Source organism: Somniosus microcephalus, unplaced genomic scaffold, assembly GCF_052327205.1.
Source record: "Somniosus microcephalus isolate GS21.2 unplaced genomic scaffold, FLI_Smic_1.0 unresolved_chr3, whole genome shotgun sequence".
NCBI classification, from domain to species: domain Eukaryota; kingdom Metazoa; phylum Chordata; class Chondrichthyes; order Squaliformes; family Somniosidae; genus Somniosus; species Somniosus microcephalus.
In genome coordinates this window covers 72,164,089-72,189,557 of record NW_028225181.1, presented here as the reverse complement: position 1 = coordinate 72,189,557, position 25,469 = coordinate 72,164,089, and the positions used below count along the sequence as shown (strand labels likewise).

Here is a 25,469-nt window from a genome sequence, read left to right as displayed (position 1 = left end):
TAGCCAGCTTTCCATCCATTCTGCTGCCTGGCCCTTCCCTCCACACAGACTGACCTGGGTCATCTTGTCGATCTTACATACTGTTTATGGATAGCAAGCTGGTTACAAAACAGAAAACAGAGAGTAGGGGTTGGGACTAGCTACTCAGACTAGCAAAAGGTGGGAAGTGGTGTTCCACAGGGATTGGCGCTGGGACCAGTTTTGTTCACCATTTACAGAAACGATTTGGACTCGGGAATCAGAGGTACAATTTCAAAATTTGTCGATGACACCAAATTGGGAGGGAGAGTTAATCCTGAGGAAGACAAAATGCAAGAAGACATTAATAAATTTCAGAATGGCCGTGTAATTGGCAAATGAATTACACTATAGATCAGTGTGAGGTGGTGTGTTAATGAATGTCACTATAGATCAGTGTGAGGTGGTGTGTTTTGGTGGGAAGAATAAGGAGGCCACACACTACTTGGACAAGGGGGTGAAATTGGGTTGCTTTGTGCCTCCCGCAATATTCAATGGGAGGTTAGTGGCGGCGGTAGCCGGTAGCACCCCGCAGCACTGCACCGCCGGCAATGATGTCATCGCCATGCGCAGCACCCCGGCTGCAACCCCCTTCCCCTTTCTTCTTCGGGGTGTCGGCCGCGATCGCTCAGCCCGGCGCTCCTCTTGATCCGACATCCCGCTCCCCGGTGGTCCAGCAGGACCCCGGTGTGCGCAGTGCTAAATGGGCTGGAGGAGCAGAGGGATCCAGGGATACAGATACACAAATCACTAAAAGTAGCAACACAGGTTAAAAAGGCCATTAAAAAAAAGGGACTGGGGTACATTCCTAAAGGAGCCTTCTGTTCCGTGCCTAGGAGCTCTGAACCATGGCAGAGAGCGGCTGGGACACATTTCTCACACGTCTCGAGATTAACCCTCATGGGGACTTTGCTGTCAGTGAAGAGAGATGAGAAAGACCAAACTGCCGTTTGCCCCTCTCAGTGTGGCCCTGAAGGACTGTGTCCAGGCTAGAGTTCTGTTCCCGCCGTACGATCCTTCCCAAGATTGTCCTTTCTGAGCTCAAGCCAAGTGATGCTAAACACTCAGGTGGGAAAGACAAAAATCTACAACAATGTGTTTAAAACAAAGTTGATTTATTTGACATCTATCCAAAATATTAAACTCCAGCCCAGTTATAGGGGTTATTAACATCAGCAGAAACAAACCCCAACTGTCAGAATGAACATGGTTCAGTCCTGGATGTGATTAACAGCAGCAACAACAGAGTCCAACCCCTGCAGTCAGTTGTGAACTCGCTGGTGTCTCAGCAGGATGGATGACTGAGTAAATCCCTTCCCACACTCCGAGCAGGTGAACGGCCTCTCCCCAGTGTGAACTCGCTGGTGTTTCAGCAGGTTGGATGACTGAGTGAATCTCTTCCCACACTCCGAGCAGGTGAACGGTCTCTCCCCAGTGTGAATGCGCTTGTGTCTCAGCAGGGTGGATGAACAAGGGAATCTCTTCCCACACTCAGGGCAGGTGAGCGGCCTCTCCCCAGTGTGAGTGCGCTGGTGTACAGTGAGCTCAGATGACAGCCTGAACCCAGTCCCACAGTGCGTGCACATGAATGGTCTTTCCCCAGTGTGAACACGTTGATGGCGTATCAGATCCCCGGAACTTTTAAAGCACATCCCACAGTCCGAGCAGTTAAAAGGTCTCTCGTCAGAGTGAACTCGCTGGTGTCTCAGCAGGGTGGATGACTCAGTGAATCCCTTCCCACACTCAGAGCAGGTGAACGGTCTCTCCCCAGTGTGAACTCGCTGGTGTCTCAGCAGGTTGGATGAATCAGTGAATCCCTTCCCACACTCAGAGCAGGTGAACGGTCTCTCCCCAGTGTGAACTCGCTGGTGTGTCAGCAGGGTGGATAACCGAGTGAATCCCTTCCCACACTCAGAGCAGGTGAATGGCCTCTCTCCAGTGTGAACTTGCTTGTGTGTCAGTAGGTGGGATGACTGAGTGAATCCCTTCCCACACTCAGAGCAGGTGAACGGCCTCTCCCCTGTGTGAATGCGCTTGTGTCTCGATAGGTCAGAGGGTTGGCTGAAGCTTCGTCCACACACAGAACACGTGTATGGTTTCTCCCCGCTGTGAACGGTGCTTTTTGCTTCCATGTTCAGAGGCCGGTGGTATTCAGATCCGATGAGTCGAGTGACTCTGTCAGATCTTGAAGTGATGTTTGGTTTGAGCTTACCGTCTGTAAATCCTCCCCTTCCAGTTCCCTGTAAAATTAATTTAAAACAGGGAGCGTGAGAGACAACCCACAAGAAAACAAAGGCAGGTTGTGAAATTGAGCTCAGTGAATCTGGTCATTTGTGGGGCCGGCACTAGAAAAAAGTGACCATGAAAGCTGCCGGATTGCCATAAAAACCCAACTGGTTCACTACTGTCCTTCAGGGAAGGGAATCTGCCACCTGGTCTGGGCCTACACAAGACTCTGGCCTCTATGGGAGGAGAGAGAGAGAGAGAGAGAGGGGTGGGAGGGGGAAGGGGAGGGGGCGAAGGAAAGGAAATTTATACATCTGCAACTCGACCAGAACTTTGATAAAACCTCCAAAACCCACAACGTCCACCACCTAGAAGGACAAGGGCAGCTGTTGTATGGGAGCACCATCACATCCAAGTTCCCCTCCAAGTCACACATCATCCTGACTCAGATATATTCATCGTTGCTGGGTCATAATCCTGGAACTCCTTACCGAACAACGTTGTGGGAATACCATCACCACACGGACTGCAGTAGTTCAAGAAGGTGACTCACCACCCCCTTCTCAATGGGAAACTGGGGATTGGCAATATTTGCTGCTCTTGCGAGCTACGCCCTCATCCCAAGAATGAATTAAAACAAATCTGTAGATGTAAACTGGATTAAAAGCCTGTGCAGAAATACTTGTTCCTAAAACAATACTCTTTTACATTGTACGGACAGTGTCTGTGTAACAACCTAATCTCCCCTAGAATCCACCTCCCTTGACAGTCTCACATTGGAAATTTTTGGGCCCTCCTGGGCTCAGAAGTACTGGGGGTTAAACCCGGCAGCTTCTCCTCCATCTCAAACTGAAACATAGAAACATAGAAGATAGGAGCAGGAGTAGGCCATTCGACCCCTCTAGCCTGCTCCGCCATTCAATGCGATCATGGCTGATCATCAAAATTCAGTACCCGGTCCCTGCTTTCTCCCCATACCCCTTGATCCCTTTAGCTGTAAGAAATATATCCAACTCCTTCTTGAATATACTTAATGTATTGGCCTCTACTGCCTTCTGTGGTACAGAATTCCACAGGTTCTCCACTCTGGGTGAAGAAATTCCTCCTCATTTCTGTCCTAAATGGCTTACTCCGTATCCTTAGACTGTGACCCCTACTTCTGGACTCCCCGACCATCGGCAACATCCATCCTGCATCTAGTCTGTCCAGTCCTGTCAGATTTTTATAAGTTTCAATGAGATCCCCTCATTCTTCTAAACTCCAGTGAGTACAGCCCCAATCTCTCCTCATACGTCATTCCTGCCATCCCAGGTATCAGCCTGGTGAATCTTCATTGAACTCCTTCCACGGCAAGAACATCCTTCCTCAAATAAGGCAAACAAAACTGCACACAATACTCACGATGTGGTCTCACCAAGGCCCTGTACAACTGCAGCAAGACATCTTTGTTCCTGTACTCAAACCCTCTCGCTATGAAGGCCAACATACCATTTGCCTTCTTAACCACCTGCTGCACCTGCATGCTTACCTTCAGCGACTGGTGCACAAGGACACCCAGGTCTCGTTGCACTTCCCCTTCTCCCAATCTATTGCTATTCAGATAATATGCCTTCCTGTTTTTGCCACCAAAGTGGATAACCTCGCATTTATCCACATTATACTGCATCTGCCATGCTTCTGCCTAATCACCCAACCTGTCCAAATCATACTGGAGTTTTTCGGCATCCTCCTCACACACGCCCACCCTGCTTTGTGTCGTCTGCAAACTTGGAGATGTTACATCTAGTTCCCTCGTCTAGATCATTTATATATATTGTGAATAGCTGGGGTCCTAGGACCAATCCGTGCGGTACCCCACTAGTCACTGCCTGCCACTCGGAAAAAGACCCGTTTATTCCAACTCTTTGCTTCCTGTCTGCCAACCAGTTCTCTATCCAAGTCAATACCTTGCCCCCAATCCCATGTGCCTTAACTTTACACGCTAATCTCTTATAGGGTACCTTATCGAAAGCCTTCTGAAAGTCCAAATTCACCACATTCACTGGTTCTCCCTTATCTATTCTACCAGTTACATCCTCAAAAAATTCCAGTAGATTAGTTAAACATGATTTACCTTTTGTAAATCCATGTTGACTTTGTCCGATCCCGTCACTGTTTTCCAAGTGCTCTGCTATTACATCTTTTATAATGGACTCTAGCATTTTCCCCACTACCGATATAATTCCCCGTTTTCTCTCTACCACCTTTTTTGAATAGTGGGGTAATATTAGCTACCCTCCAACCCATGGGAACTGTTCCAGAGTCTATCGAATTTTGGAAGATGACCAGCAATGCATCTACTATTTCTAGGGCTACTTCCTTAAGTACCCTAGGATGTCGATTATCAGGCCCTGGGGATTTATCGGTCTTCAATCCCGTCAATTTCCCTAACACCATTTCCCTACAAATACTGATTTCTTTCAGTTCCTCCCTCTCATTAGACCCTATGTTACTCCAACATCTCTGGGAGGTTATTTGTGTCCTCCTTTGTGAAGACAGAACCAAAGTATGTATTCAATAGGCCAGCCATTTCTTTGTTCCCCATTATAAATTCCCCTGATTCTGACTGCAAGGGACCTATGCTTGACTTCACCAATCTCTTTCTCTTCACATATCTAGTTAGTTTTTATGTTCCCTGAAAGCTTACTAACATACTCTATTTGCCCCCTCTTAATTAATCCCTTTGTCCTCCTTTGCTGAATCCTAAACTGCTCCCAATCCTCAGCTTTACTACTTTTTCTGGCCAATTTATATCTCCTCTCCTTGGATCTTATGCTATCCCTAATTTCCCTTGTTAGCCACAGTTGAGTCACATTTTTTGTTTTATTTTTATGCGAAACAGGGATGAACAAATTCTGTCGTTCATCCATGCGATCTTTGAATGTTTGCCATTGCCTATCCACCATCAACCCTGAGTAACATTCCCCAATCAATCCTACCCAACTCGCGCCTCATACCATTGTAGTTTGCTTTATTTAAATTCAGGACCCTAGTCTCTGAGTCAACTACTTCACTCTCCATCTTAATGAAGAATTCTATCATATTATGATCGCTCTGACTCAAGGGGCCTCGCACAACAAGATTGCTAATTAATCCTTTCTCATTACATAATACCCAGTCTAAGATGGCCTGATCTCGAGTTGGTTCCTCGACATATTGGTCCAGGAAACCATCCAGGAATTCCTCCTCCACAGTATATGGTTACTAATTTGATTAGCCCAATCTATATGTAGATTAAAGTCACCCATGATAACTGCTGTGCCCTTATTGCACGCGTCTCTAATTTCCCATTTAATGCCATCCCCAACCTCCGCATTACTGTTTGGCGGTCTGTATAACACTCCCACTAACGTTTTCTGCCCCTTGGTATTTCTCAGCTCTACCCATACAGATTCCACATCATCACAGCCAATATCCTTCCTTTCAATTGTGTTAATCTCCTCTTTAAAAAGCAATGGTACCCCACCTCCCTTTCCTTTTTGCCTATCTTTCCTGAATATTGAATACCCCTGGATGCTGAGTTCCCAGCCTTGGTCACCCTGGAGCCATGTTTCCGGAATCCCAATCAGATCATATCCGTTTCCCTCTATTTGCGCAACTAATTCATCCACCTTATTACGAATGCTCCTCGCATTAAGACACAAGGCCTTCAGGCTTGTTTTTTTAACACTCTTACACCTTTTAGAATTATTATTTACTGTGGCTATGTTTGATTTAAACCCATGATTTCTCTGACCGCCACCTTTGTTTTTCTCCTTCCTGTCTTTTGCTTCTATCCTTGTTTCCCTTTCCTCTGTCTCCTTGCTCAGGTTCCCAACCCCCTGCCATTTTAGTTTAAACCCTCCCCCAGAGCACTAGCAAACACTCCCCCTAGGACATCGGTCCCGGTCCTGCCCAGGTGCAAACCGTCCAGTTTGTACTAGCCCCACCTCCCCCAGAACCGGTTCCAATGTCCCAGGAATTTGAATCCCTCCCCCTTGCACCATTCCTCTAGCCACGTAGTCATCTGAAATATCCTTCTATTTCTACTCTGACTAGCACGTGGCACTGGTAGCAATCCTGAGATTACTACCTTGGAGGTCCTATTTTTTAATTTACCTCCTAACCCCCTATATTCAGCTTTTAGGACCTCATCCCGTTTTTTTACCTATATCGTTGGTACCTACATGCACCACAACAATTGGCTGTTCACCCTCCCCTTCCAAAATGTTCTGCAGCTGCTCTGAGACATCCTTGACCCTTGCACCAGGAAGGCAACATACCATCCTGGAGTCACGTTTATGGCCGCAGAAACGCCTATCTATTCCCCTTACAATAGAATCCCTTATTACTACAGCTCTCCCACTCTTTATCCTCCCGTCCTGTGCAGCAGAACCACCCATGGTGCCAGGAAGTTGGCTGCTGCTGCCTTCCCCTGATAAGCCATCTTCCGCAACAATATCCAAAGTGGTATATCTGTTTGAGAAGGGGATGGTCACAGGGGACCCCTGCACTACCTGCCTGCGCCTACTACTCTGCTTGGTGGTCAATCATTCTCTTCCTGCCTGTGCAGCCTTTACCTGCGGTGTGACCAACTCCCTAAACGTGCTATCCACGATGTCCTCAGCATTGTGAATGCTCCAGTATGTATCCACTCGCAGCTCCAGTGCTGCAATGTGTTCTGTCAGAGGCTGCAGCTGAATACACTTCCCGCACACATGGTTATCAGGGACACAGGAAGTGTCACAAGAATTACAGACACCCTATAAACTCCGCCGCCTCACTCTTTATATCACCGCCGCCGCTCCTCACAGGTCCGCTGCTGTGGGGCCTACCTGCTCCACCACCTCACTTTATATCAGCACCGCCGCTCCTCACAGGTCCGCCGCCACCGCCGCTGTGGGGCCTACCTGTGCCTCGGATAATAGATACATAGAAGATAGGAGCAGGAGTTGGCCATTCGGCCCCTCGAGTACCTGAAGGAAAGAAATTTGCAGGTTTACGGGGAAAGGGCGGGGAGTGGGACTAGCTGAAGTGGTCTTGCAGAGAGCCGGCATGGGCTCGATGGGCCGAATGGCCTCCTTCTGTGCTGTAACCATTCTATGATTTTATAAAATATTAGAGTTTGTTCCACAGAAGCACGAGGTTTATCTGCTTTTATTGATGAATTTAAAAAGTCTCTATTAAAACCTGAGCCAGTGTGTTGTGAGCCAAAGAGCCTTGTGTCCAATGAGGGGAATAAAGGCCCACAGCCTCCCCTGGCCCCGGGCCCTGAACAAGGGACTGGAGAAACTCGCTGCCCTGCGGATCAGACTATCAGCCGGCGCTAGTCCCGCCCCTCGGGCTCACCGATTGGTTGGAGGACCCGCCACCGGAACGCTCTTCCAGCCCCGCTCGTTCCCTATTGGTCAGAAGCTCCCGTCAATCCCGGGTCACGTGTCCCCGAGGAGATCACGTGCTCCGTCCAACTGATGGCGCTCGGTCCGGGGCCTCGCGGACTCTCAGGTTTTTCTATTTCTCTTTATTCTCTCCTGATCCACCCCTCCCCCCTACCCCGCGCGATTCTCCACCCAATCGGAGCGGAGAAAACTCACTTTGCGTCACCGATCGCGACTCTGGAACTGACACCAAGGCCTTTCCCTGGAATGGCCCGCGCCGACTCCGTCCGGCAGGATCCGAGTGCGCAGGCGCAGCTCCGAGTGGGGGAGGGGGTTGGTGTCCTCTGGGCATGCGCGGTTATTACCCTTGGTGACCGGGAGGGGTCGCTGTGCCGGACTCGGCCCAAACCGCCGCTCCCTGTGCGCATGCGTGGACTCTTGGCTGTCAATCAACCAACAGCCAGAAGAGGTCGCTGGTGAGACTAGTGAAGAAAGAAACACTTGCATTTCTGTAGCGCCTTTCACCACCACCGGACATCCCAAAGTGCTTTACAGCCAATGAAGTGCTGTCACTGTTGTAATGTAGGAAACGCGGCAGCCAATTAGCGCACAAGCTCCCACAAACAGCAATGTGATGACCAGATAATCTATCATTTTCTTACATTGATTGAGGGATAAACATTGACTTGGACACCGGGGATAATTTCCCTGCTCTTTCCCACATTACAACAGCGACTACACTCCAAAAGTACTTCATTGGTTGTAAAGCACTTCAAGACGTCTGGTGGTCATGAAAGGCACTATATAAACGCAAGCCTTTCTTTCTTGAAATAGTGCCATAGGATCATTGACGTCCACCTGCGGGAGCAGACGGGGCCTCAGTTTAACGTCTCATCTGAAAGATGCCACCTCTGACAGTGCCGCACTCCCTCAGTACTGCACTGCAGTGCCAGCGTAGATTTTTGTGCTCAAATCTCTGGAGTGGGACTTGAACCCACAACTTTCTGACTCAGAGGCGAGAGTGCTACCACCTGAGCCACAGCTGACACTAAAGACGAAGCAGTTCTGACGAAAGGTCATCGACCTGAAACGTTACCTCTGTTTCTCTCTCCACAGATGCTGCCTGACGTGCTGAGTTTTTCCAGCATTTTCTGTTTTTATTAAAGAAACGAGGGAGTGATTGCTGATGGGAAGAATGTTGGGTCGCCCTGCGCATGCGCACCTCCCTGGCGGCTGAGGCGAAACACCGACTCGCCCCCACCTGAGCCGCGCATGCATACCAGATGTTGCGGCTCCGCATGCGTGCCCGATGTTCCAACCGCGGGGTTTTGTGCGCTGAGCATGCGCATTGCGGACCGATCGGGATGGGCGATTGTGGAGCAGGAGGGAGAGCGTGGGGGCCATGAGCACATGCGCGGGACTCAGAGTCAACAGAACGCTTTCTGCAGTGCCGGGGGCTTGTGGGTATTACAGCCGCCATTACTGCTGATCCTTTCAACCAACCTGTGCAGCAGCTGGGGCCTGAAAATCAGCTTCACTGCCCCTAGGTTCGGAAAGGGGAAAATTAAACAACAGTTTGCCTCTGATCCTTTTCTGAACTCGATTTACAGGGTTATAGAAGTGGAGCAGTTACAGGCGGGAAGCTCAGACCAAACATCACGTCAAAATCTGACAGAGTCACTCGATTCATCAGGACCTGAATATCATCGGCCTTTGCACATGGAAGGAGAAAGCAGCGATGACAAACCGCACACATGTTCAGTGTGTAGACACAGATTCAGCCGATCGCCTGACCTGGTGGGACACGTGCACCGTCACACCGGGGAGAAACTGGGTAAAGGTGGGGACAGTGGGAAGGGAGTCAGTTCCCCGTCTGCATTGGAAGTTCAACGGCGCAGTCACACCAGGGACAGTCCATTCACCTGCTCCGTGTGTGGAAAGGGATTTGTTTGTTCTTCCCACCTGCAAACACACCAGCGAGTTCACACTGGGCAGAGACCATTTTAATGTCCTGACTGTGGGAAGAGCTTTAAAAGCCCCGGGCATCTGAAGCGACACCAGCTTGTTCACACTGATGAGAGGCCATTTACAGGTTCTGACTGTGGGAAGAGCTTTAAAATCCCCCAGGAGCTCAAGCAACACAAGCGAGTTCACACTGGGGAGAGGCCGTTCACCTGCTTCGTGTGTGGGAAGGGATTCACTCAGTTATCCACCCTGCAGACACAACAGCGAGTTCACACTGATGAGAACCTTTAAATGTTCTGACTGTGGGAAGAGCTTTAAAAGCCCTGGGGAGCTGAAGAGACACCAACACCTGCACACTGGGGAGAGACCGTTCACCTGATCCGTGTGTGGGAAGGGATTCGCTCAGTCATCCACCCTCCTGTCACATCAGCTTGTTCACACTGACGAGAGACCCTTTAAATGTTCTGACTTGTGGGAAGAGCAATAAAAGCTCGAAGAGCCTTAAGAGACACCAGCGTGTTCACACTGATCATAGAATCTAACAGCACAGAAGGAGGTGATTCAGCCCATCGAGCCTGTGCCGGCTCTTTGAAAGAGCTGTCCAATTTAGTCCCAAACCCCGGCTTTATCCCCAGAACTCTGCAAACTAGTCCTCTTCAAGGACATGTCCAATTACTGTTTGAAAGTTCCTGTGGAACCTGATTCCAGCATCCTTTCAGATGGTGCGTTCCAGATCTTAACAACCCTCTGTGTGAAAACAATTCTCCTCATTCCCCTCTAGTTCTTTTAGCAACTATTTTAAATCTGTGACCTTTGGTTACCGACCCACTTGCCAGAGTGAACAGTTTCTCCCTACGTGCTCGATCAAAACCCCTCATCATTTTGAACCCCTCTATTAGGTCTCCTCTTAACCTTCTCTGCTCTAAGGGGAACAATCCCAGCTTCTCCAATCTCTCCACATAACTGAAGTCCCTCATCCCTGGTACCATCCTGGTCAACCTCCTCTGCACCCTCTCCAAGGCCTTGACATCCTTCCTAAAGTGTGGTGCCCAGAACTGTACCCAAGACTCCAGCTGAGGCCAAAACCCTGCAGCTGTACAACACCCTGGTTAGACCACACCTGGAGCACTGTGAGCAGTTCTGGGCACCACACCTTAGGAAGGATATATTGGCCTTGGAGGGAGTGCAGCGTAGGTTTACCAGAATGATGCCCGGACTTCAAGGGTTAAGTTACGGGGAGAGATTATATAAATTAGGGGTGTATTCCCTGGAATTTAGAAAATTAAGGTGTGACCTGATCGAAGTTTTCAGGATATTAAGGGGAACAGATAGGGTAGATAGAGAGAAACTATTTCTGCTGGTTGGGGATTCTAGGACTGGGGGCATAGTCTAAAAATTAGAACCAGACCTTTCAGGAGTGAAATTAGGAAACACTTCTACACACAAAGGGTGGTAGAAGTTTGGAACTCTCTTCCGCAAACAGCAATTGATGCTCGATCAATTGTTAATTTTCAATCTGAGATTGATAGGTTTTTGTTACCCAAAGGTATTAAGGGATATGGGCCAAAGGCGGGTGTATGGAGTTAGGTCGCAGATCAGCCATGATCTCATTGAAAGGCGGAACAGGCTCAAAGGGCTGAATGGCCTCCTCCTGTCCTATGTTTCTCACTAGTGATTTGTAAAGGTTTAGTGTAACTTCCTTGTTTTTGTATTCAATGGCCCTATTTACAAAGCCAAGTATCCCATACGCTTTCTGAACCGCCTCACCAACTTGCCGTGGCACTTTCAAAGATTTGTGAATATGGACCCCCAGGTCCCTCTGCTCTTGCACCCCCTCAAAATAGTCCCATTTAGATTATACAGCCTCTCCCTGTTGTTTCTCCCAAAGTGCATCACTTCACACTTATCCTCATTTAATTTCATCTGCCTTGTGTCTGCTTATTTCACAGTCTGTCTCTGTCCTCCTGAAGTCTGCTACTACTATGCTCACTATTTACTACGTTGCCAAGTTTTGTATCATCTGCAAACTTCAAAATTGTACACCTATACCCAAGTCCAGGTCAGTTATATATATAACAAGAAAAGCAATGGTCCTAATCCCGACCCCTGGGGGAACCCACTGCATACTTCCCTCCAGTCAGAAAAACATCCCTCAGCACAGCTCACTGCCTCCTCTCCCTTAGCCAATTAGCAGGAGTGGGCCATTTGGCCCCTCGAGCTTGCTCCACCATTCAATAAGATCATGGCTGATCATCGATCTCCATATCCCATGATTCCCCTAGAGTCCAACAATCTATCGATCTCAGCCTTGAATATACTCAAAGACTCAGCATTCACAGCCCTCTGGGGCAGAGAATTACAAAGATTCACAACCCTCTGAGTGAAGAAATTCCTCCTCATCTCAGTCTTAAATGGCTGACCCCTTATCCTGAGACTGTGCCCCCTAGTTCTAGACACTCCAGCCAAGGGAAACAACCTCGCAGCATCTACACTGTCAATCCCCTTCAGAATCTTGTATGTTTCAATGAGATCACCTCTCATTCTTCTAAACTCCAGAGAGTATCGGCACATTCTACACAATCTCTCATCATCGGACAGCCCTCTCATCCCAGGAATCAATCTAGTGAACCTTCGTTGCACCGCCTCCAAGGCAAGTATATCCTTCCTTAGATAAGGAGACCAAAACTGTGCCCAGTACTCCAGGTGTGGTCTCACCAAGGCCCTGTACAATTGGAGCAAGACTTCCTTACTCTTATACTCCAACCCCCTTGCAATAAAGGCCAACATGCCACTTGCCTTCCTTATTGCTTGCTGTACCTGCACGCTAGCTTTCTGTGTTTCTTGCACGAGGACACCCAAATCTCTCTGAACACCAACATTTGAAAGTTTCTCACCATTTAAAAAATATTCTGTTTTTCTATTCTTCCTACCAAAGTGAATAACCTCACATTTCCCCACATTACACTCCATCTGCCACCTTACTGCCCACTCACTGAGTCTATCTATATCCCTTTGCAGAGTCTTTGTGTTCTCCTCACAGCTTACTGTCCCACCTAGCTTTGTATCATCAGCAAACTTGGATACATTACACTCGGTCCCTTCATCTAGGTCATTAGAGTCATAGAGAGTCAGAGTTATACAGCACGGATAGAGGCCCTTCGGCCCATCGTGTCCGCGCCGGCCATCAAGCCCTGTCTAATCTAATCCCATATTCCAGCATTTGGTCCGTAGCCTTGTATGCTGTGGCATTTCAAGTGCTCATCCAAATGCTTCTTAAATGTTGTGAGGGTTCCTGCCTCCACAATCCTTTCAGGCAGTGAGTTCCAGACTCCAACCACCCTCTGGGTGAAAAAGTTCTTTCTCAAATCCCCTCTAAACCTCCCGCCCTTTACCTTGAATCTATGCTCCCTAGTTATTGACCCCTCTACTAAGGGAAAAAGCTCCTCAGCATCCATCCTATCTATGCCCCTCATAATTTTGTATACCTCAATCATGTCCCCCCTCAGCCTCCTCTGCTCCAAGGAAAACAAACCCAATCTGCCCAGTCTCTCTTCATAGCTGAAGCGCTCCAGCCCTGGCAACATCCTGGTGAACCTCCTCTGCACCCTCTCCAACGCGATCACATCCTTCCTGTAGTGTGGCGACCAGAACTGCACACAGTATTCCAGCTGTGGCCTAACCAGTGTTTTATACAGCTCCATCATAACCTCCTTGCTCTTATATTCAATGCCTCGGCTAATGAAGGCAAGTATCCCATATGCCTTTTTTAACCACCTTATCCACCTGTTCCGCCACCTTCAGGGATCTGTGTACTTGCACACCCAGATCCCTTTGACCCTCCGTCTTGCCTAGGGTCTTAACATTCATTGTGTATTCCCTTGCCTTGTTAGTCCCCCCAAAGTGCATCACCTCGCACTTTTCCGGGTTAAATTCCATTTGCCACTGTTCCGCCCATCTGACCAGCCCATCTATATCGTCCTGCAGACTGAGGCTACCCTCCTCGCTATTTACCACCCTACCAATTTTTGTATCATCCGCGAACTTACTGATCATACCTTTTACATTCATATCCAAGTCATTAATGTAGACCACAAACAGCAAGGGACCCAGCACCGATCCCTGTGGTACCCCACTGGCCACAGGCTTCCAGTCACAAAAACAACCTTCGACCATCACCCTCTGCCTTCTGCCACTAAGCCAGTTTTGTATCCAATGTGCCAAGGCACCCTGGATTCCATGGGCTCTTACCTTCTTGACCAGTCTCCTGTGCGGGACTTTATCGAAGGCCTTACTGAAATCCATGTATACCACATCCACTGCGTTACCCTCATCCACACACCTAGTCACCCCCTCAAAAAATTCAATCAAATTAGTCAGACATGATCTTCCCTTGACAAAGCCATGTTGACTATCCCTGATTAATCCTTGCCTCTCCAAGTGGAGACAAATTTTGTCCCTCAGAATTTTTTCCAATAATTTTCCTACCACTGATGTTAGGCTCACTGGCCTGTAGTTCCCCGGTTTTTCCCTACTTCCCTTCTTGAATAATGGTACTACATTAGCGGTTCTCCAGTCCTCTGGCACATCCCCTGTGGCCAGAGAGGTCCTGAATATATGTGTTAGAGCCCCCGCAATCTCTTCCTTTGCCTCACACAGCAGCCTGGGATACATTTCATCCGGGCCTGGTGATTTATCCATTTTTAGGCCAGCTAAAACCGCCAATACCCTCCTCCCTCTCGATGTTAATATGTTCGAGCATATCACAGTCCCCCCGCCCTATTTCTATGTCTACATCGTCCTTCTCCATAGTGAAAACAGATGCAAAAAATTCATTTAGAACCCCTCCTACATCTTCCGGCTCCACACACAGATTGCCACTTTTGTCCCTAATGGGCCCTATTTTTTCCCTAGTTATCCTCTTACCCTTAATATACTTATAAAACATCTTAGGATTTTCCTTTATTTTGCTCGCCAGTGTTATTTCATGGCCCCTCCTTGATCTCCTAATTTCTTTTTTAAGTATCTCCCTGCACTTTTTGCACTCCTCTAGGGCTTCCTCCGTCTTTAGCCTTTTGTATCTGCCAAAAGCCCTCCTTTTTTTCCTAATCCATTCTCGTATATCCCCTGACATCCAAGGTTCCCTGTGGTTTTTGGAACCACCCTTGACCTTTACGGGAACATGTTGCCATTGTATGATCTCAATCTCCCTTCTGAAAGCCTCCCATTGCTCCGATGCGGATTTTCCTACAAGTAGCTGTAAATAATGTAGATTGTAAATAGCTGAGGCCCCAACACTGATCCTTGCGGCACCCCACTAGTTACAGCCTGCCAACCTGACAAAGGTCCGTTTATCCCTACTCTCTGTTTTCTGCCTGTTAACCAATCCTCTATCCATGCTACTATATTACCCCCAACCCCGTGAGCCCTAATCTTGTGTAATAATATTTTATGTGGCACCTTGTCGAATGCCTTTTGGAAATCCAAATATACTACATCCACTGGTTCCCCTTTATATACCCTGCTAGTTACATCCTCAAATAACTCTAATAAATTTGTCAAACACGATTTCCCTTTCATATAACTAGGGCTGTAGAGAGGGTTTTAAACTAACTAGTGGGGGGGTGGTTCCTAGAGCGCAAATAATAAAAATGACAACAGAGAAGGTAATAGACTTAGGTAGCAGTGGGGAAATTAAAAACCAGAGCGTGTCAGGAAGGGGCAGAAGGTATGGAGTAAAAGGTAAAGTAATAAAAAGGGCAAAAGCAGGAACTAAGTGTCACAAAACATCTTTGAAAGTTCTCTATCTGAATGCACGTAGCATTCGTAACAAAATAGACGAGTTAATGGCACAAATAACTACATATGGGTATGATCTTGTGGCCATTACAGAAACATGGCTGCAGGGTGACAATGCCTGGGAATTAAACATACCAGGTTATTTAACGATCAGGAAGGACAGGCAGGAAGGAAGGGGAGGTGGGGTGGCTATGTTAATAAAGGAAGGAATCACTAATACAGAGAAATGATATTGGGTCAAAAGATCAGGATAATGAAACAGTTTGGGTGGAGGTAAGGAATAATAAGGGGAAAAAAACACTAGTGGGCGTAGTCTATAGGCCTCCGAACAGTGGCAACTCTGTTGGACGGAGTATCAATCAGGAAATAGTTGAGGCTTGTGATATACCTATCAATTCAGTTCATGAAAAGCGACGAGTTAAGTTAGTAACTATTGGTTTTTATTGGCTAAATAACAGAGGCCACCCTCGTGGGTGATCGGATCCAACAAGGAGGAATACCAGCCAGTCGACCACCTTTATACCCGGGCAAGCAGGCGGAGCCATGGGCGGAGTCAGCTGTGGTCAGCCCAGGTATAACAGCGTGGCAAGAGGTGACCTTGTGTAGTGATACAACAGTGTAAACAGTGATAACCATAGTGTAACGATATAAACAGTGATAACCATAGTGTAACGATAGTGAACGATAAAAGTGGTTTACCACATTCACCCCTTGTTTAGATTTGAGTCCGGCGGAGTGAAGTGTACTACCAGTTCGGGTATGTCAGTCTGTCCGGAGGCCTCGTAAGCCTTTCTGATCGGCGCAGCAGCGGCGGCGGTGGTGCAGTATCCGATGTTAATGCTGGTGTCTGCGTGGTCGGCGAAGGCTCGTGGGGTTCCGGCATGCCGTCTACCTGGGCTGGATTTGGGGGGGGGGGGGTGGTGGGGGGTAACGGTGGTGTTTCAGGGGTGCCCGAGGGTGCGAGGTCTCGTAAGGAGACTGTCCTCCCGCCCGTCTGGGTATGCCACATAGGCGTACTGGGGGTTGGCGTGCAGGAGGTCCACCCTTTCTACCAGGGGGTCCGTTTTATGGGCCCTCACATGCTTTCGCAGCAAGACAGGCCCCGGAGAAGTCAGCCATGTTGGTAGCGAGGTTCCCGTAGTCGACTTCCTGGGGAAAACAAACATTCGTTCATGGGGGGTGGCGTTAATGGCAGTGCAAAGCAGTGACCGGATGGAATGCAGCGCTGCCGGGAGGACTTCCTGCCAGCGAGAGGTTGGCAGGCCCTTAGACTTTAAGGCTAAGAGAACGGCCTTCCAGACAGTCGCATTCTCTCTTTCCACCTGGCCGTTCCCTCGGGGGTTGTAGCTGGTGGTCCTGCTTGCAGCAATACCTCTCGCTAGTAGGAACTGGCGAAGTTCCTCGCTCATGAATGATGAGCCCCGGTCGCTATGTATATAGTTCGGGAACCCGAACAAGGCGAAGAGGTCATTCAGGCATTTGATGACCGTGGTACTGGTCATGTCTGGGCAGGGGAAGGCAAAGGGGAAACGGGAGTACTCATCAATAATGTTGAGGAAGTACACATTACGGTCAGAGGACGGGAGGGGCCCCTTAAAATCGATGCTCAAGCGCTCGAAGGGGCGGGTGGCCTTGATCAGGCTTGCTCTGTCCGGCCTAAAGAAATGCGGTTTGCATTCGGCACAGGTTTGGCAGTTCCTGGTCATGGTCCTGACCTCCTCGATGGAGTAGGGCAGGTTGCGGGCCTTAATGAAGTGGTAAAGTCTGGTGACCCCGGGGTGGCAGAGGTCGTTGTGGAGGGTCTGCAGTCTATCAATTTGCGCGTTGGCGCATGTACTTCGTGATAGAGCATCTGGGGGTTCGTTCAGTTTACCAGGCCGGTACAAGATATCATAATCGTAGGTGGAGAGCTCGATTCTCCACCTCAAGATCTTGTCATTCTTGATTTTGCCCCTCAGCTTGTTATTAAACATAAAAGCGACCGAGCGCTAGTCGGTGAGGAGGGTAAATCGTTTGCCCGCCAGGTAATGCCTCCAGCGTCGTACTGCCTCCACGATCGCCTGGGCCTCCTTCTCGACCAAAAAGTGTCGGATCTCAGGGCCCTGTAGGGTCCTTGAGAAGAAGGCCACAGGTCTCCCCGCCTGGTTAAGGGTTGCAGCTAGGGCGAAGTCGGATGCATCGCTCTCCACTTGGAAAGGGATAGACTCATCCACCGCGTGCATTGTGGCCTTAGCAATGTCTCCATTTTTTATGAGGGAGAAGGCTGCGCATGCTTCTGCCGTCAGGGGGAAGGAGGTGGACTTCATGAGGGGTCTGGCTTTGTCCGCATAATTGGGCACCCATTGGGCATAGTAGGCGAAGAGCCCCAGGGTTCTCTTCAGCGCCTTTGGACAGTGGGGGAGGGGAAGCTCCATGAGGGGGCGCATTCTTTTGGGGTCAGGGCCGATGACTCCATTCTCTACTACGCAGCCGAGGATGGCAAGGCGCGAGGTGTTAAACACACATTTCTCCTTATTGTAGGTGAGGTTCAGCCGTTGGGCCGTACGGAGGAATCTCTCCAGATTAACATCATGGTCCTGCCGGTCGTGGCCGCAGATGGTGACGTTATCTAGATAAGGGAACGTGGCATGCAGCCCGTTCTGGTCAACCATCCGGTCCATCTCCCTTTGGAAGACCGAAACCCCGTTGATGACGCCGAAGGGAACCCTAAGGAAGTGGTAGAGGCGGCCATTCGCCTCGAAGGCGGTATACTGGCGGTCCTCAGGGCGGATAGGGAGTTGGTGATAGGCCGACTTAAGGTCGATGGTAGAGAATACCCGGTACTGTGCAATCTGATTGACCATATCAGATATGCAGGGAAGGGGGTATGCGTCCAGCTGGGTGTACCGGTTTATGGTTTGGCTGTAGTCGATGACCAGGCGGTGTTTATTGCCGGTCTTAACGACTACGACCTGGGCACGCCAGGGGCTCTTGCTTCTCTCGATGATGCCCTCCTTCAGGAGTCGCTGCACCTCGGAGCTAATAAAAGCTCTGTCCCCGGCGCTGTACCGCCTGCTCTTGGTAGCGACGGGTTTACAGTCGCGGGTGAGGTTAGCGAACAGGGAGGGGGGTGGGACCTTGAGGGTGGATAGGCCGCAGGTGGTACGCGGTGGGCGGTTTAAAAGCTGCTGGTTGTAGACTGTGAGTGGGGGGAGGGGTCCACCGTATGCCAAAGTGACACTTTGAAGGTGGGATTGGAAATCCAGCCCTAGTAGGACAGCAGCGCAGAGCTGGGGCAGGACGAGAAGTTTAAAATTTTTATACTCCGTGCCCCTAACCGACAGGGTCACAACACAGTAGCCGCTGATGTCTGTAGAATGGGACCTCGACGCCATCGAGATCCGGTTGCGCATTGGCCGGACAGTGAGGGAGTAGTGGCTCACCGTGTCTGGATGGATGAAACTCTCCATGCTTCTGCTGTCGAACAGGCAGGTCGTGGCGTGGCCGTTTACTTTGATGTCCATCATGGACTTGGACAGGTGATGCGGGCGAGCTTGGTCAATTGTGACGGAGGCTAGTGTATGGCTTAGCGAGCTGCTGTAGTCTGCGGGTGAGGCGGTGGTCAGGTCTGGAGACAAGGTGGCGGTCGAGTGTGGTGAACAAAATGGCGGCGCCCACGACGTTGAATAAAATGGCGGAGAAGATGGCCGCCCCCACAACTCACATGAGGCACTGCTGGCGTCGGTGGCCTTGATCAAAGATGGCCACCCCCACGATTCACACGAGGGGATACTGGCATCTGTGGCCTTGATGAAAGATGGCCGCCCCCACAACTCGCATGAGGCACTGCTGGCGTCTGTGGCTTTCCCCCTGCAGGCCTTTGCGAAGTGGCCTTTCTTGTGGCAGTCGGAGCAGGTCGCGTTTCTTGCAGGGCAGCGCGCCCTCGGGTGTTTCGCCTGGCCACAGAAGTAGCAGCCGGCGTCCCGATCGCGGGGCTCCGATGTCGCAGCCGGTACCGGGGGTCGCGGTCCCGATCGGTTCCGGGACACCGACGCTGTGTTAGGTCCCAGAGGCGGCGGTGCGAGGGGTATTGCGGCCGGGGTCGGGCCCGAGTCCCAGGGTCGCGCAGCACAGTACCTGGAGTATGCCTCGAGGTCCCGATGGGCCACTTCCAAGGAGCGAGCGAGGATAGCAGCTGTTTTCAGGTCGAGGTCCCTTGATTCCAGCAGTCTTTGCCGTGAGTAGTCTGACCGAAGGCCTTTCACGAAGGCATCTCGGATGTTTCCATCTGTATGTTCTGCAGCTGTTACGGCTTTAAAGTCACAGTCCCTGCCGAGTATTTGCAGCGCCCGTAAGAAATCATCAACCGACTCTCCTGGCTGTTGCGAGCGGGATCTTAGGAGATGCCTGGCGTACATTGAGTTTACAGGGCTCCGATGCTGTTCTTTTAGCAGGTTGAGGGCGTCCTCATATGTGGCAATGTCCCGGATGAGTGCAAATACTTTAGGGCTCACCTGAGCGGTCAGAACTCTTAGTTTGGATGCCGGAGGCACGCCGGATTCTCCCAGGTAGGCTTCGAAGCAGCTCAGCCAGTGTTCGAAGTCGAGGGCTGAATTCGCAGCCTGTGGGTTTAGATCCAGGTACGGCGGCCGGAGGGCTCGTAGCCAGGCTGGCTGCTGGGGCTGTTGTAGATGGCCGTTTGGCTGAGGCTGTACGTCTGACTGGTCGTTTGGCTGCTCCGTTGTAGGCATTTCAAAATTTAGCCAATAAAATTGATATACCTATCAATTCAGTTCATGAAAAGCGACGAGTTAAGTTAGTAACTATAGGTTTTTATTGGCTAAATAACAGAGCCCACCCTCGTGGGTGATCGGATCCAACAAGGAGGAATACCAGCCAGTCGACCACCTTTATACCTGGGCAAGCAGGCGGAGCCATGGGCGGAGTCAGCTGTGGTCAGCCCAAGTATAACAGCGTGGCAAGAGGTGACCTTGTGTAGTGATACAACAGTGTAAACAGTGATAACCATAGTGTAACGATATATACAGTGATAACCATAGTGTAACGATAGTGAACGATAAAAGTGATTTACCACAGCTTGTAATAAGGGAACATCTATAATTATGTGGGATTTCAACTATCATATTAATTGGACAAATCAAATTGGGCAGAGCAGCCTTGAGGATGAGTTCATTGAGTGTATTAGGGATGGGTTTCTTGAGCAGTATGTAACTGAACCGACCAGGGGGCAAGCAACCTTAGATCTGGTCCTGTGTAACGAGACGGGATTAATTAAAAATGTCCTAGTAAAGGATCCCCTTGGAATGAGTGACCATAATATGGTTGAATTCCATATTCAATTAGAGGGTGAGAAGGTTGGATCTCAAACAAGCGTGCTAAGCTTGAATAAAGGAGACTATGAAGGTATGAGAGCGGAATTGAGTAGAGTGGATTGGCAAAATAGATTAAAGGGTAAGACGATACATGATCAGTGGTGTACATTCAAGGAGTTATTTTACAACTTCCAAAAAATATATATTCCACTGAGAAGAAAAGGGTGTAAAAGAAAAGGCAGCTATCCGTGGCTAAGTAAAGAAATTAAGGATAGTATTCGACTAAAAACAAGGGCATATAAGGTAGCCAAATCTAGTGGGAGGATAGAGGATTGGGAAAACTTTAAAAGACAGCAAAAAATAACAAAAAGATTGATTAAGAAAGGGAAGATAGATTATGAAAGTAAATTAGCAAAAAATATAAAAACAGATAGTAAGAGTTTTTATAGTTATATAAAAAGAAAAAGGGTGGCTAAAGTAAATGTTGGTCCCTTAGATGAGACCGGGAAATTAATGGTGGGAAATATGGAGATGGCAAAAACACCGAATGAATATTTTACATCAGTCTTTACATTAGAAGACACTAAGAATATCCCAACGCTGGACAAACAGGGGGCTAAAGGGGGGGGAGGAGCTAAACACGATCAAAATCACTAAGGAAGTGGTACTCGGTAAAATAATGGGACTCAAGGTGGATAAATCACCTGGACCTGATGGCTTACATCCTAGGGTATTGAGGGAAGTGGCGGTAGGGATTGTGGATGCATTGGTAATAATTTTCCAAAACTCCCTGGACTCGGCAAAGGTCCCGGCAGACTGGAAAACTGCAAATGTAACACCCTTATTTAAAAAGGGCAGTAGACAGAAGGCTGGAAACTATAGAACGGTTAGCCTAACATCTGTGGTAGGTAAAATTTTGGAGTCCATTATTAAGGAGACAGTAACAGGACATTTGGATAATCATAATTTAATAGGACAAAGTCAGCATGGTTTTATGAAGGGGAAGTCATGTTTGACAAATTTGCTGGAGTTCTTTGAGGAAGTAACATATAGGGTGGATAAAGGGGAACCAGTGGACGTAGTGTATTTAGGCTTCCAAAAGGCATTTGACAAGGTGCCACGCAAAAGATTATTGCTTCAGATAAAAAATCACGGGATTGGGGGTAATATTCTGGCATGGATAGAGGATTGGCTATCTAACAGAAGGCAGAGAGTTGGGATAAATGATTCATTCTCAGACTGGCAATCAGTAACTAGTGGTGTTCCACAGGGGTCAGTGCTGGGTCCCCAACTCTTTACATTCTATATTAACAATTTGGAGGAGGGGACCGAGTGTAACATATCAAAGTTTGCAGATGATACTAAGACGGGAGGGAAAGTAGTGATTGAGGAGGACATAAAAAACATGCAAGGGGACATCGACAGGCTAAGTAAGCAGGCAGAGATTTGGCAGATGGAATACAATACTGGAAAGTGTGAGGTTATGCACTTTGGCAGGAAAAATCGTAGAGCAAGTTATTATCTTAATGGCAAGAAACTGGAAAGTGCTGAAGTACAAAGGGATCTGGGGGTCCTGGTGCACGAAACTCAAAAGGTTAGTATGCAGGTGCAGCAAGTGATTAAGAAGGCCAATGGAATGTTGGCTTTCATTGCTAGGGGGATAGAATATAAAAATAGGGAGGTATTGCTTCAGTTGTACAATGTATTGGTGAGACCGCACCTGGAATACTGCGTACAGTTTTGGTGTCCAAACTGAAGAAATGACATACTTGCTCTCGAGTCAGTACAAAGAAGGTTCACTCGGTTAATCCCGGGGATGAGGGGATGGACATATGAGGAAAGGTTGAGTAGATTGGGACTCTACTCATTGGAGTTCAGAAGAATGAGAGGCAATCTTATTGAAACATATAAGATTGTGAAGGGGTCGGATCGGGTGGATGCGGGGAAGATGTTACCGATGATGGGTGAAACTAGAGCTAGGGGGCATAGTCTTAGAATAAGGGGCTGCTCTTTCAAAACTGAGATGAGGAGGAACTACTTCACTCAGAGGGTGGTAGGTCCATGGAATATGCTGCCCCAAAAAGCTGTAGAAGCTACATCATTACATAAATTTAAAACAGAAAGACAGTTTCCTGGAATTAAGGGTTACGGGGAGCGGGCAGGAATTTGGACATGAGTCCAGGTTCGGATCGGTCATGGCCCTGTGGGTAGCGGAGCGGGCCCAGGGGCCGTGTAGCCTGATCCTGCTCCTATTTCGTGTGTCTAATTCTGTTAGATTCAGGAGATGGTTCTGTGATAGTGGATTGGCGGTTAGGATCAGATCAGCCATGATCTTATTGAATGGCGGAGCAGGCTCGAGGGGCCGATTGGCCTACTCCTGCTCCTATTTCTTATGTTCTTATGAAACCATGTTGACTCTGCCTAACCATGTTATGATTTTCTAAGTGCCCTGATACAACTTCCGTAACAATAGATTCCAGCATTTTCCCAACGACTGATGTCAGGCTAACTGGCCTGTCGTTCCCTGTTTTTTCTCTCCCTCCTTTCTTGAATAGCGGTGTTACATTTGCGACCTTCCAATCCGCTGGGACCGTTCTAGAATCTCGGGAATTTTGGAAGATCAAAACCAATGCATCCACTCTCTCTTCAGCCACCTCTTTTAGAACCCTAGGATGTAGGCCGTCAGGTCCAGGGGATTTGTCGGCTTTTAGTCCCATTAGTTTCTCTAGTACTTTACATTAAGTTCCTCACCCTCATTAAACCCTCGGTTCCCCACCACCTTTGGTATGCTTTTGTGTCTTCTACTGTGAAAACAGATACAAAATATTTGTTTTAACGTTTCTGCCATTTCCTTATTGCCCATAATAATTTCTCCTGTCTCTCCCTCTAAGGGACCAACGTTGTCAGCTGTGGCTCAGTGGGCAGCTCATTATCAAGATGTTGTAAATGTTCTTAATGTTCAATAAAGTATATTCATAAAACAAAAAGTTGGTAGCTCACTCACATCGGAGTCAGAAGGTTGTGGGTTCAAGTCCCACTCCAGAGACTCGAGCACATAAAGCTAGGCAGACACTCCAGTGCAGTGCTGAGGGAGTGCTGCACTGTCGGAGGGGCCGTCTTTCTGATGAGACGTTAAACCGAGGCCCCGTCTGCCCTCTCAGGTGGATGTAAAAGATCCCATGGCACTATTTCGAAGAAGAGTAGGGAAGTTATCCCGGAGTCCTGGCCAATATTTATCCCACAACCAACATAACAAAATCAGATTATCTGGTCATTATCACATTGCTGTTTGTGGCAGCTTGCTGTGCGCTGCCACATTTCCCTCATTACAACAGTGACTCCACTTCAAAAAGTACTTCATTGACTGTAAAGCGCTTTGAGACGTCCGCTGGTCGTGAATGGCGCTATATAAATGCAAGTCTTTCTTTACTTATGCTACTCTCTTCCCTCTCCCAGATTCCAGCCCCAGCTCTGTGCTGACTGCGGCCCCTCTCCCAGATTCCAGCCCCAGCTCTGTGCTGCCTGCGGCCCCTCTCCCAGATTCCAGCCCCAGCTCTGTGCTGCCTGTGGCCCCTCTCCCAGATTCCAGCCCCAGCTCTGTGCTGACTGTGGCCCCTCTCCCAGATTCCAGCCCCAGCTCTGTGCTGACTGAGCTGCTCTCACCTGGGGACAGCGCGTCACAATCGGCCCCAGCGCACCTGAGCTGGAGAGGAGGCCCCGCCCCCTTGCCGCGCCGCTATTGGTTGGAGGACCCGGGCCCGCCCTCGTCCTATTGGTCAGCGCTCCTGTCAGTCACAGGCCGGGCCGGCCTCCACAGCTGAAAAATCCTCTTCTTGTGTTGACGTCACAATCGGGCCCCAGCCTCAGCGCCGGTGAGGAAGGTCCCGCCCCCTAGCCGCGTCGCCATTGGTTGGAGGACCCGGCCGCCCAGTTCAGACCTCCCAGCTCAGCCCTCTTCCTATTGGTCAGCGCTCCCGTCAGTCAGAATCACTTTGTTCCGGCTCACTCCGCCACAGCGCGCGGTTCAATCCGCTCCGTCCGCTGTCCGTGTTGGGCCCGCCCGACTCTCAGGTTTGGTTTTTCTCGACTTTTACTTTATAATCCCGCTCTACTCTCCCCCCTCACCTCGATTTAAATCGATTCCCCAACATTTTACTTTACCCGGCCGCTGATTCCGCCTCTTCCCCGGGCCCGGCGTTCCGTCTGCTCCCGGCGGCTCCGCGCAGGCGCACTGGCAGCCTCGTGTTGTGGTGAGGGGGCCGAATGAGCATGCGCGGCCCCGCCTCTCCACATTTAAAGGGACACCACCCCCTCCACATTTAAAGGGACACCCTCCCCCTCCACATTTAAAGGGACACCCTCCCCCTCCAGATTTAAAGGGACACCCACCCCCTCCACATTTAAAGGGACACCCACCCCCTCCACATTTAAAGGGACACCCACCTCCTTCACATTTAAAGGGAGTCCCTCCCCCCCTTTTGTGTTCTTCAGATTAAACAAAGAAGAAACATAGAAGATAGGAGCAGGAGTAGGCCATTCAGCCCCTCGAGACTTCTCCACCATTCAATGAGATCATGGCTGATCATCCAAATTCAGTACCCTGTCCCTGCTTTCTCCCCATATCCCTTTAGCCTTAAGATATATATAGAACTCCATCTTGAATATATTTAATTAATTGGCCTCTGCTGCCTTCTATGGTAGAGAATTCCACAGGTTCACCACTCTCTGGGTGAAGTAATTCCTCCTCATCTCTGAG

The 25,469-nt window shown here is 49.2% G+C and overlaps 1 protein-coding gene across 1 annotated transcript; it reads right to left on the bottom strand.

The window, feature by feature from the left end:
- Window positions 1–1,148: 1,148 nt before the first annotated feature.
- On the bottom strand, window positions 1,149–24,963 carry LOC147091968 (uncharacterized). Its single transcript, XM_085976967.1, has 2 exons — window positions 24,839–24,963; window positions 1,149–2,258 (listed from the first exon to the last, which is right to left on the bottom strand). The coding sequence occupies exon 2, from the start codon at window positions 2,148–2,150 to the stop codon at window positions 1,281–1,283; it is 870 nt and encodes a 289-aa protein (XP_085833093.1). The 5' UTR covers window positions 2,151–2,258; window positions 24,839–24,963; the 3' UTR covers window positions 1,149–1,280.
- Between the last annotated feature and the right edge of the window lie 506 nt (window positions 24,964–25,469).